Raw genomic sequence first — 12,488 nt, 5'->3', positions numbered from 1 at the left:
AAAAAAACCCACCCTGAAATATACTGGCTTACATAATTTAGAGGTTTTTTCCTTGGTAAAAGATGCATGAAATCTTTGTTTTGTTTGTTATATCAGAGGCTGGATCAGGCAGGAAAACATATGACTTGCTCTCTACCCATTTTTTTTCTAAGAATATTATATATCCTTTGTGTATTCCATAAGAATGTGTAAACTTGCAACCATTCTCAAATAGTTACATAAAATAAACACCAGGCCTATGGCTTTTGCCTATGGCTTTTATACAACTTTCAAAAAAATGGGGAGAAAACAGAAAATAAATATAAACTTTAGACAGTTATTACATAGGTAAAAAAAAGGCAACCAAAAAAAGCCTTATTGATTGATTATTTTGTGAGGCTACAAAGCAAGAACCCAGACAGGTTTGTATCTAATTTACTTTGACAGCTTTATTTCAACCTATTTTAACAACTTCTTATGAAGATTTCTTGTTAAGAACGTTCTCACCTGCTTCCCTACCTGACACTCATGTAAATTATCAACTGGCTGATCTCTCCAGATTTTTTAATTGCAAGCATCCAGTCACTTTATCTTGGAGCCAGTACTTCAGAATACTCAATCTTGCTGACATAAGTGAAAAATGCAAAATGGTTATTGCATAATTTATTAAAATGTTTAGAAAAATGATACAATTTGATGTGGCACTAAAATACTAATTCAAAGTATCCCATTTTCATTAAAAATGTGTAGTTGCCAATACAAAGAGTCTTGATCTGTTAAAATATTTCCCTTTAAATAAACAAACTAAGGATAAAAAAAATTACTGTGGCACTTAATAAAGGAGAATTTTGTTTTTAATTGCATATCATAATGCTCAAATCAATCAATACACGTTCAGCAGCAGCAGGGGCTATGCCTGCAGTCAGATCCTATTTGCAGGGCAGAGCATTCCCAACTCTCAGAGCAGCTCCTGTCAGGGCGTCAGGCGTTTGGGGTCCCTCGGGAACATGGAGGTCTGGCGGACGTTGTGCAGCCCCAGGTACAGCATGGTCACCCTCTCCAGCCCTACAGCAAATGAAAACAGCCCATCAGCACCATCAGTCTTTGTTCAAAACTCCCAAAGGAGCTGCAGGTCCTTCCCAGCTGGAGCCAGCCTCACACAGCAGTGTGAGCACAGCCCATCAGGCAGGCACTTCCTAGTCCTTGGGGCTATAAGCACCCCAGCCATGATAGGTGGAACCCAGATGCACATTTGTTTTTCCACACAGATCCTATGTTAAGGTTTCCACCTGGAACAGCCTGAATCATCTACTCTGAAGAAAAGATGCAGCTTCAGCTTCCTTTATGTCATTCTGACTGCCCTAAATTATTTTAAATTACCTGCAAATGTTGCATGATCCCAAACAGATGAAGAAGCAATCACTGATTTCTCCTCACTGCAAAACACCTTTATCAAATACACAGAGACCAGTGGCTGCTGGTATGATGGTGACTTTGATAATTCCATACATAATACACTATTTTTTTGCTTCCTTAAATTTTCCTCAGAGGTCAGACTTGAAAGTGATGTGCCTGGCTAGTGATCACTTTTTGTTGTGATCACCTTCTTTTTAAACTCACCAGTCTGTGCTATCAGTATTTTGCCTATTTATTTTATGACGATCTTTCAATTTGAACTTCTCTCCTTAAATTCTCCAGGATAAACAGCCCCACAAATAGTGACCTAACAAGGTCACTACTCAGAATTTTATACTGAGCTCTGCTTGGGACTGAGCAATTTAAGTTAAGCTCAAGCTAAACAAAAACCACATACTTACCTATTCCACCACCTGCGTGTGGAGGTGCACCAAACCGAAAGGAGTCAATATAAGCCTTTATTTTCTCCAAATCTAGAAAAGAAAAATATTGGTTTCTCACCTGCTCAATGAACCCCAAGCCAAACAGACAAGTCAATGCAGGACTAAAATAACAACAAAAAAATTACAAACTAACAGTGGGATTTTACTCACTGAACATGTAAATTGTCCAGAGCTATATAGAATTTATAACTGTAACAGTTTTATTATACAATATTATTAATAACTATTCAACAAGGTGTTGGTGGAAGACTCACTAGTTTCCTAATACGTCACTGTAGATGGTTAAACAGAATTAGATGTATTAACAGTAAGACTGAAACAGAACTCTGATTTTACCACTCATATAACAAATTCTGTCCCAAATTCTTCCTCTAAAGGACACAAATCAAGTCAGGACTTATGTTCTTTTAAATTGCTTGTTACCAATGCCATGATGCTTGGCTCTTTCTGTCAGCAGCTGGGGGTCATGAATCCTCTGAGCTCCAGACAAGATCTCTTCCCCTCTCATGAACATGTCATACGAGTTAGAGGTTTTCTGGAAACACAAAAAGGAGTTTATTTCATACCTACAGTTCCATAGTTTGCGAATATTTACATCTCAACAACTTAATTTTCTGATATCCAAAGCTGTAAAAAAAGCCAATTTTCGACGAAAGTGTCTGCTGCCCTGGAAGAACATTTTTGCCAATTTTTGGTGATGGCAGCAGTGTTTGACCATGGAGATCCCTCCATAAAACTCTCCCAATTTTTGTTCATTTTTTTGTGGTATGCTTGCAGCAGTGAGGAGTAACTGAAAACATTTGACAACATGTAACCCTGACCTGACCTTGTTATCATAATTTTAATTAGAGCAAGGCTGGAACTAAATGATCTTTAAGATCCCTTCCAACCCACACCATTCAATGATTTTGTGGTCATATTAATACACTTTATCTGTATTGTCAAATTATTGCTACATGGAATAATTTAAACTAAAAAAAAAAGAAAAAATCTCATTGAGAACATCAAGAAATTTTACTTACAGGGTTGGCTGGGTCTGGCATTGTATAAAAAGGCCTCACAGCAAGAGGATATTTGTCAAGAATATAGAAGTCTGTGTCGTACTGCATAAGTAATTTAGAATAGTTAGTACAAGAGAAAACTACATAAAAAACAAATTACAAGAGAAAGATAGAACCAATAAATCTTTGAAATAAAATTAAAACAAATTTCCCAATAGCTTCCCACAATATAGTCTGAGTTATCAATAAAAGTGGTGCATTCTTTCTCAGGTTTTCAACACTATTTCTAGTGTAAGCTTACAAATGCTGAACAGTAAAATGTGTTGCTGTAACACATTTTGCTGTAACACAATGTGGGGTTTTCCCCCCAAAGGTCTCATCTTCTCCTACAGATTTTGTTAGAATCGGGTTTGCTTTTTTTTGAAAGTCTCCTAAGAAGTGGCTTTGGAACATACTAGCCTGTTTGGTGTCCTCAGTATAACATATGATAGAAATATATTAAATATAAAAGATTGAAAATTATTTGAAACAGCTTATTAATGACAAAGACAAAACTGACAGTAGATGAAATACACAGCACCAAAATGGGAATGCAATCAATTAAAAAATGGTAATCACCAACTCTTCACAACTTCTGCATGTTCTGAGGTACTGTTTACATGTAGGTATTTACACCAACCCTATGACTCCACAGTATCAGGTTTCAGATTCAGTGACAAATTTATTTACTCTAAAATAATTGTTACCTTTTCCTTTACCAGGCGTCCCAGGAGCTTTTCATTAGGTGTGCTGAAAAAGATTATCATCATTAAAATGAAGTCATTTGAACTTGTACTGATGATATACTTCACAAAGCCCAAAAGATTACAAGCTACAGAGCTGCTGCACCCTGAGCCTTAGAAAATCTAGTACTTGTTTCTGACTGTTTTGGGTTGTGCACACAGAAATTGCAAAATAAAGTATATTTATTTGTTTCTAAATTCTTGGTATTGGTCCTAGAAATCCTGTAAATTAACTGACACCTAAAAATATTCTTGCAGTCAATGTAACTTCTTCCTAGTTAACATATTCTGATTCCTAAGAACTGTGTACTCTATTTCCTATTGCCATACATCTTGTGTATGACACAGTAAGTGAGAACCACATGAACACTTGTTGAGGAAATGATTTTCCTCCACCAAACTCTTAGAATGGAAACTGTATTTGATGCACAGATCATTTAATTTAACATCACACTCTGCCCTAATGGTCCTGGATATATTATGGAGAAGAACAGAAATGTTTCAATTCATTAAATGTCTTTAGTATAGTTTATATATAAACTGCTAATTAAACCATCTCTCAGTAAAACAATGGGAAATCATCAAGATTGTTTAAAAATTTTCCTGAGAGGAGGAAAGAAGAAATGGAAAGGTGTTACTGAAAAGAAAGACCTTAAGGCAGCAGCATCTTTTTGTTTAATCCTATTCAAAGACATGACAATTCATGTGAAGGACTGCAATTGCTGGACAAACAAAGACTTCTCTTCCTTAGAAGGTGCAAGTTGCTCTCACTTTATGTCGTCAGTTATTTTCTGTCAGATTTCAGAGACCTATAGTCTACCTTAAAAGAAACTATTATTTTCACATCCACTCATTTACTTGTCAAGAGGTCTGCACAGAAGTGCTGTTTATTCCTCTAAAAGCTGTGGCTCCTTATTGAGGGCTGCCAGGTGCTCAGTACAAAACTGACACTTCACTACCACTTTGCCAAGACTGACACAGTTACATCCTGCCAAGTACCTGAGATCCTCTTCATCACCCATCTCCACACCAGCCTCTCGAAGCATGGCCACACCTTCACGGTATTCCAGCCTCAGAGTTGGCTCCAAAAACTTAAATGGCTCACACGGGAACTGTTTGCTCACTGTCTGAATTTCAGTTTGGAATCTACAAAGAAACAAGAACAGAAGCCAAATCCAAAATAGTCAAGAACTTGCACCTAGTAATGATTTTAGGATTTTGCCACAAGAGGTCCCTCTTGCAACGTAGAAACTGTATTAAAACCACTTCAGGAGAAATTCTGTAATGAATTGTCTCAACAAAGTTAATGCATCTACTTCACTGACGTTAATATTTTACTATTATTTCTGTTTAATCCCTCTTGTAAGAAATAATCGACTCAGCCAAATTTTCACAGTAAAGACACTGAAATCACCCCTTAGATGTGTAGTATTTACCTGGGTTCTTTTTTGATTTGAGTAATATTCAAATATATACAAGAAATTTCCTGCTGGACAGACAAAATGATTTGCATATGTGCTAGCAAAACAGTCTAATTTGTAAGCAAATGAACACCACTTCCTAAACTTCTAGCCTGACTTTTTAATGAGTTAGACTTTGAATAATGGAAAATAATCCTTGCTGTTATCATGGAACAAATGCAGGCAGGTCTTTTTTATTCAAGATCACTTGAATAAAGTGATCACAAGGCTAATCACTTTTATTCAAGAAAACTTTCTTATATAGTAAATATTAAAATAATTTTTGAAACAGACCAATCTACCCAGTAGTGGCAAAAAAGAAGGACATTTTAAATTAAGGATGGATCAATTATCTTAGGAAGTGCTTTCAACAGCAGACAGCAAGTTTCTTAGTGCAAGCCAGCATGCTCCAGGAGATGCTAAAAGTAGTTTACTGGCCTATGGCTTCAGTAAACCTTAGAAGTCAGGCACAAAGAAGGAGTTAAGAGCAAAGCAAAAATATGTTTCGAAGTTGTGTTGTAAATCAGATTATCACTGATTATCTGATAAACTGAGGTCAAAAGGCTGGTCTACTTCATTCCACAGTGCAAGAGATGTCAAACAAAGAAAGTTGCTCATTAAAAGAAGGAAATGCTTTTATTACCTTTCCTGAAGCCCTTTGAATATCTGCACCAAGGTATCTGCAATCTCATCTACCACTTCATGATAGTGATAATTAAAAGCCATTTCAATATCCAGACCAACAAACTCAGTCAAGTGTCTGTGTGTATTGGAGTCCTCAGCTCTAAATACTGTAAAATTAAACAACAGAAATGCTAACTGACCTGAAATTACAATTTCAGTTGGAAAAATTACAATCATCATTTGGGTTAGAAAGACACAAATATAACTAGCAGCCTCAGAGCATCATTTGTAACAATGACAGCATTACTGCAGCTGTGGTACAGACACAACTCACAGAGCGGCAGGATGTCTGCTTAGATGGACAAACACGAGTGGAAAAAACAGACAAGCTTTCAAGTGCACAAGAACTTTCAGATTTGAAAACTGCCTTTTTCAGAGGAAATGGACTTGTACAGTGCGTGTCTTCTGGGATAGGTACATGAGTCTAATGTAAACACATCTTCCCACAACCATGACTCATCTGTTAGCGATAACAAGAAATTTGACCTTCTGAATTACCTGGAATTTTTTGTTTTGTTTTGTTTTATACACTGTTATTGACTTGTTTTCAGCATTTAGAGGTTAGGTATCTTTAAACCATTTGAGGTCTTCAAAGAAAACTATTGTATTACCACTTAAAGAGGCTATGTCCTATCAGCATTTAAGAAACAGAGCATAGGACTGGAAATCATTCCTTTTTTAGTATTTACTGACAATTAAAAGTAATCTTGTTCTCAGTAATGTTGTTCGGTACATGTACAGCAACTTCTCTGTCAACTTTACTGTCATCAGTTGCCTCAACTGAAATTTGGTTTGGCAAGTGAAACTACACCAAGTGAAACTATTCAAAGCTTTAGTGTGTGTGTGTGTTATCTTACTTGTACCACAGCTGCTAAAACCAGGGCACACTTCACACATTGCATAAAACCAAGCTTTTCTTACCTGGCCCGACACAGAAAACCTTTTCAAAGTCAGCACATATACACATCTGCTTGTACAGCTGTGGGGACTGAGCCAGGTAGGCACTGGTTTTGAAGTAGGATACAGTAAACACATTGGCTCCTCCTTCACTGGCAGCTAGAAAGCAAGTGCTTTTATAAGGAATTATTGAAATAAAATGAAGCAGTTATTAAAATAAAAATGTAAAAAATCAATTAGAGGTAGAATGATAGATTATTGGTCTTTTAAAGATCAGAAAGATATTTTTCTTCAAAACATACTAGAGGAAAAAGATATATTTGCATCCATCCCTTCATGCCAAGGTAAATTTTGCAGCTCGGGACTGTCACACCTTGTCTTGAATTTCTGCAAATTTAGCTGCAGCTTAAAATGTTCCTGTTTCAGCTGACCTTCACCTTAGAGTGAGAACAGCAGAGAACACATATCTGTACTAACACATCTACCTGCACCCCCACATTTCTGTGGAAACCAATCTCTGACAGCGGCTCAGGCTGCCAGGGGTTCACTGCAGTGAACCAAGCGCATATCCTGTTTTGCCAGGACCATCCCCTGTAACTGAAGGCATAAATATCTCTCACAGCCAATCCCAGTTTTACCAAAGGGCATGAGCCAAAGCTATAAAGCTTTTTCTCAGTTTGAGGCAATTTTCATAGATAGCTATAGGAACAAGGATCACATGAATTTCCCTTACTGCAAAGCATCTACCAAAACTACATCACTTCACCTTGCCAATTCCCAGTGAGTGACAGGAGAGGTGCAGTGGCCTAGTACAGGTAACTTTTAAAAACCTCAAATCTTACAACAGTTATGATATTTAAATTGGAAATTTAGTAAGGATTGCACTGACTTAACTTAGTTAATTTAAAAAAAATATGGTCTCATCCAAACAATGGGATGCATTCTTGCTTGCTTCCAATGGGACACTGCACACGTCCTCAAAGGTCCTACAGAACTACCTGGAAGCCTTTTAGCACTTCATACTATATAACTATCTCTAAGGAAAAAGCCATCCAATCTTCTAGTTCAATGACACTTTTCATGTTGAAAGAACAGCTGCTTACAAGCATTTTGTGTAAAAGGCTCACTTTTTATCTCAGTCAGAGAGGTCTTCCAAAATATAAATACAGAAGCATAAAATTCTGTAAGCAAGACATGCACTTTATGAATCTACATACAATAACACAGTAACACAAATGTTCTGCTCTGATTTTCCATGCCATGTATATTAGTGGCATCAACAAAACCTCAAAGAGCACCAATAAGGTGGAAGGAAAACCTCCATCAGTAAAGCAAGCCATTGGACTTCTGAAAACAATACAGCAAATCAAAAGAACTAGAAGCAGTATCTACATTTCAGACTTTAAGGCTGAAGCTGTTATTCCACATTTCCAAAAAGAAAAAGGTCTACCACATTCTATTCTGCCATATTCTAATTGCTAAAGAAGTGACAAATTGTGCCATATAATGGCATCATATTTTATACAACATGTTTGTTGCAACATCTTTATGATGGAATATACTTTTAATCTAAATTAGACTGGGTTTTTTAATACTGAGAATGAAACAGGCAGTGCTCAACATTGAGAACACTAATGTGAAGAATCATGCATATGATCAGAACGAAACATTCATATGTATTGCAAACTACATAAATCAGGTGTATATATATAATTTTTCTTGTCATTCTTTTAATAGCCTAAGTCAGGAAAAAAGTAAAGACCAACTCTGACACCTGCTAGAAGTGTGCTATGTTGCATGTAGGCTAGAAAGAAAATTTATGTTTTTTAAATAAAAACTTACTAAATTTTTGTCAGATAGGTACATTGAGCAACTACAAAAGAAGCACACCTGTAGCTGCTGGATCACATATACAATACCTGAAATGATTTTGGGAGTCTGAATTTCCACAAATCCCTTGCGAATAAGAGTTTCTCGGAAAAGCTGACAAATACCAGACTGAAGGCAGAAGATTGCCTGACTAGTGGAGGTCTACAAGAAGAAGATAAAATAATGAATCCTATGTTAGTTTTTCCTGACTCTATGACTTCTCTGGACAGGTGGAAGGATGAATTCCTTCCCTAAGGAATACCTGATTATTGTATCTGCCTAAACAGTGAGAAGTGTGAATCCATAATTGTCTATTACACAGAAGGAAACAGGAAAGGAAGCCAGAGAAATTATTAATTTCCATTTATAGCATATTCAGTTATAAACGAGGCACTATAGTCAATTCTACATTTTAAAAAAAACCCTGATTTATGAGATGTGCTTCTGCAAATAAAGGTTTTACAGTAAGAAATTGAATAAAAGTACTAAATCTATTAAAAAGCTTTCAGTACATGGAACTAGAACAGCTGCAGAACACAGTGCATGACAAAAGCAAAGCCATTAATAACTTACATAAGGTAGAAATGTCTGTCTGTTAAAGGCTACCAAATACAATGTTTTTCATGTAAAAACACAGCCACATGTTAGCCATGTACAACACTGACACAAAACCATCCAAAACCCAGGGTCTACACTTCCAACATTTAAGCAGCCCAGATAACACCTGTTGATATGAACCGCAGTTCTGTCTTTTTTTCACCTTATTTTAAAAGTAAATTTAGCTGAAAACAGAAGTAGATTTAACTGAATTGATAATTTTTTTTGTTTATACACGTGACACAATTGAGCTCCTCATCTGGGTTAGCAAATACCTGCACTAAACATTCCTGGAACACTTTTGGCATGAAGAATAAAACAACCACCTGAGTGACTGTTGCAAAGACTGCAAGGTGTCAGCACTGAAGCCATATCTGATTTTGTGCTTTCAGCATCTCAAACATGACACTGAGCAACCTAAAAGGGTACAAAAAAACCAACAAGTTCCTGCAAACGAGCAAGAGAACGGTTCTTTACGACAACGTGCGTCACAACACTGTTTACTTCTCTTTCTGAACAGCACCCAGCTCTCCAGTCAGGTTAAGACAGGCCTTGTGGGCTTTTTCACATGACTCCTCTAGCAAACCACAAAACAAAAAACCCCCAACCAAAACAAATTATATAAGCAGCCAAATTTAGACAGACAGTCGGTAGAAACGCTGAAATAAAGCTACAGCCATCATCTCTGCAAGATAAAGACATCCCTTTACCAAGAGACCCAAAGAGAAAGCTGCAGTAATACTGCAGATCTGGAGCTGTTTGCAGTTATTTGCTGTTTTAGCTGACCAATGAAACAGTTCATGTGGGTAAGTGGTTGAGACTAGTAAATAATAGCAGTTCTCACTGTCTGATAAACCACATGTCTTGATAGACCACAGCCACTACTCAAATGTTCCAAATGAAGGAAATGAGGTTTTGAGCAGCAGTTACAAAAGTACCCTAAAAGTTTTTCACCTTTTTCACATTAGTCTCCCAGAACAAGACATATGGTAAGACTCTGCCTGAGTTATGGGCATAATTTGGCATTGTTACATCCAAGTATCAGGATGATTCAAAGGGATTTTTTCTTCTTAACCATCTCCTACTTGAAAGGTGAAAGAGCTGACAACTTTAAGTCACATTTGAGTTTCCCAATAAAGTTTTTTATGAACTAGACACATCTACAATTGCTAAGAGAGAAGATGTGTAACATTAACATAAAGCAGCATAGAAACAATGCCTCTTCTACCCTTGGTGTGAACCAAGAGCAGTTTCATGCCAGAACAGGTGGGAATGCAGTAGTGAGTCAAACACCCCAAGAAAAAAAAGGAAACTGGTTGCTAAGCCCAGTCTGAAAGCAATTACATGGTCTGACCTAAAACTGTGCACAGGAACACAGCCAGCCAATACCCAACACAGCTCTCCAGTAACAAAGGTTGGTCAGGCAGTAACTCCTCTTGTCCTTTGTGAGGATGCAGGACAAGGATTCTGTCTTCCTAAGCCATCTATGATGGTAAGTTAGGCTTAGAAACAGCATTTATTAAAGCAGCCAAATTCACAGAACTGGACACTGAAGCTTTTATTTAACTGCAGACCAAGAACAAGCAGCAATTCTCCGTACCTCATACCTGACAAGATCACTCTTCTTTCACCAAAGGTGGCTGAGTTTCAATGTCCATTCATTCAGAGACTGCCAACATGGATAACTGTTGGGAATTTGTGATACTGCAGCCTCCTTGTAAGAATTAAACAGACCCACAAGACATCTGAGATAACTCCTAAAGAACTGCATCTGACAATTTGCAGTGGAGTCAAATCAACGACCTCAGAAGTTTTATGTGCCACTACAATTTCAAAGTATTTTAAAAATAAAGAAAAAACTTTTCAGATTTAATAACATTCTTTGCACTGGTGTGATGTTCAGAACACAAAGAGAACAAATTCATTTGAAGAAAATAATTCCGTAACTGAGATGCTGGTGTGTATAGCAATGTTTGTACAATGGAAAATAACACAGTCACAATTTGAGCTTCCACACTTAGGTACAATACAGCAAACTAAGGACAGACAGCTGTCAAAATTAATTGATTTCTACCTTTGCCTTAACGTAAGATTTTGCCATGGCATTCTTCTTGTGTAGGGTTTACTCCAATAAGAACCTTTCCACATACGTATTGACAAACTATCTTATCTAAGACTATGGCAAAGATAGTCAATATTGCTTCAAGAATTAATCAGAAACAGAAACAAATTTATGATAATTAAATGCTGTTGCAGTTAACAGTGTTAATGTTTTAACTTAGTCTGCAAAGTTAATTTTACAGAAAAACTTATAATTTTCAATAATCACCTTTGTTACAGACAGCAGAAAAAAAGTTTAGGGAACAATGCTGAAGTAAGAGCTTCAGTTACAACCTCACTTTAATTTCACCTGTGTGTTTATTATTCAGATGCCATGAAAGAAGACATTAATGATAAAACTGAACACTGTAAGCTTATAAAAACAATTATCACTTTTCATTTGGCACAATTTGCAGCGTCAGAACAACAGCCACGTGTGCTGCCAAATGCTTTTCAGTGGAATTGAGGGCAGTTCACACCACCATGATCGTATCTCAGAGAGGTGAGACCGATGCACAGACATGAGAAGTTGTGAACTTTCCTTTTACTCTCCCATCAGCAGAATTTGTTCTGCTCTTCCCTCATTTTTGCTTTTCTGTTTGCCTGCTGTAGCTACCTATCTTCCACCAAGAACAACCATAAATACATAATTGGCTAAATAATGTAATCTATATTTCTTAAGTAATATACATTATTTTAAATAATGCAACTAATTTTGCAATTCCTCCACTATATCTAAGACAAGTGAAGGTCTTGCTAGGAAACAGAACTTATCCTAAATAACTTTTTTTTTAACCCCAAGGTGACTGAAGTCAACTTTTCTTCAAATTTTAGTATTACTTATAGTACAAGAATATATGAACATGGAGTTTGTAGTCTAAATGACTGGGACTGTGTGTGTACACTCTGCCAAATCACTGCTCACAAGAAAATGAACTGTACGTTTGCTTTCTCATTACAGTTTGGATTCAGTCAGGAAAAACACAGCTTTTGCAATCAGGAAATTGAATCCAACACAATGAAATCAAGCTTGAAGTAATCAAGCATTTGCAAAGAAAGTGCATTAAGATCAGTGTACAGCTGGATTATCACATAACACAGTCTGACATCCATAAACTACTAAAGACACAGTTTAATGTTAACGCTCTACCCTGAGCAACATAAACAGGGTAATACTGACCCTAAAAAGGCTTTGCTTTGGTCTCAATGAGCTGGGCAATAGCAGACACAATTGTAGCAACAGGACTGCAAAAAGGCATA

General features: G+C 36.7%; 1 protein-coding gene across 1 annotated transcript in view; it reads right to left on the bottom strand.

Annotated features, from left to right (window-relative positions):
• Positions 1-402: 402 nt before the first annotated feature.
• Positions 403-12,488, bottom strand: part of DARS1 (aspartyl-tRNA synthetase 1) — a 35,584-nt gene continuing 23,498 nt past the window's right edge. Inside the window, exons 7-15 of the mRNA XM_014306948.2 lie at positions 8,582-8,693; positions 6,687-6,821; positions 5,725-5,872; positions 4,621-4,767; positions 3,586-3,628; positions 2,861-2,941; positions 2,262-2,373; positions 1,797-1,868; positions 403-1,044 (exon numbers count right to left, since the gene is read on the bottom strand). Of these exons, the coding sequence (XP_014162423.1) occupies positions 953-1,044; positions 1,797-1,868; positions 2,262-2,373; positions 2,861-2,941; positions 3,586-3,628; positions 4,621-4,767; positions 5,725-5,872; positions 6,687-6,821; positions 8,582-8,693 (942 nt within the window). The 3' untranslated portion in view covers positions 403-952. The remainder of the gene's footprint in view (positions 1,045-1,796; positions 1,869-2,261; positions 2,374-2,860; positions 2,942-3,585; positions 3,629-4,620; positions 4,768-5,724; positions 5,873-6,686; positions 6,822-8,581; positions 8,694-12,488) is intronic.

This window comes from Geospiza fortis, unplaced genomic scaffold, assembly GCF_000277835.1.
Source record: "Geospiza fortis unplaced genomic scaffold, GeoFor_1.0 scaffold112, whole genome shotgun sequence".
In the NCBI taxonomy this organism is placed as follows: domain Eukaryota; kingdom Metazoa; phylum Chordata; class Aves; order Passeriformes; family Thraupidae; genus Geospiza; species Geospiza fortis.
Note: the sequence above shows the minus strand (reverse complement) of the source record. Positions and strands in the feature narration are given on the sequence as shown.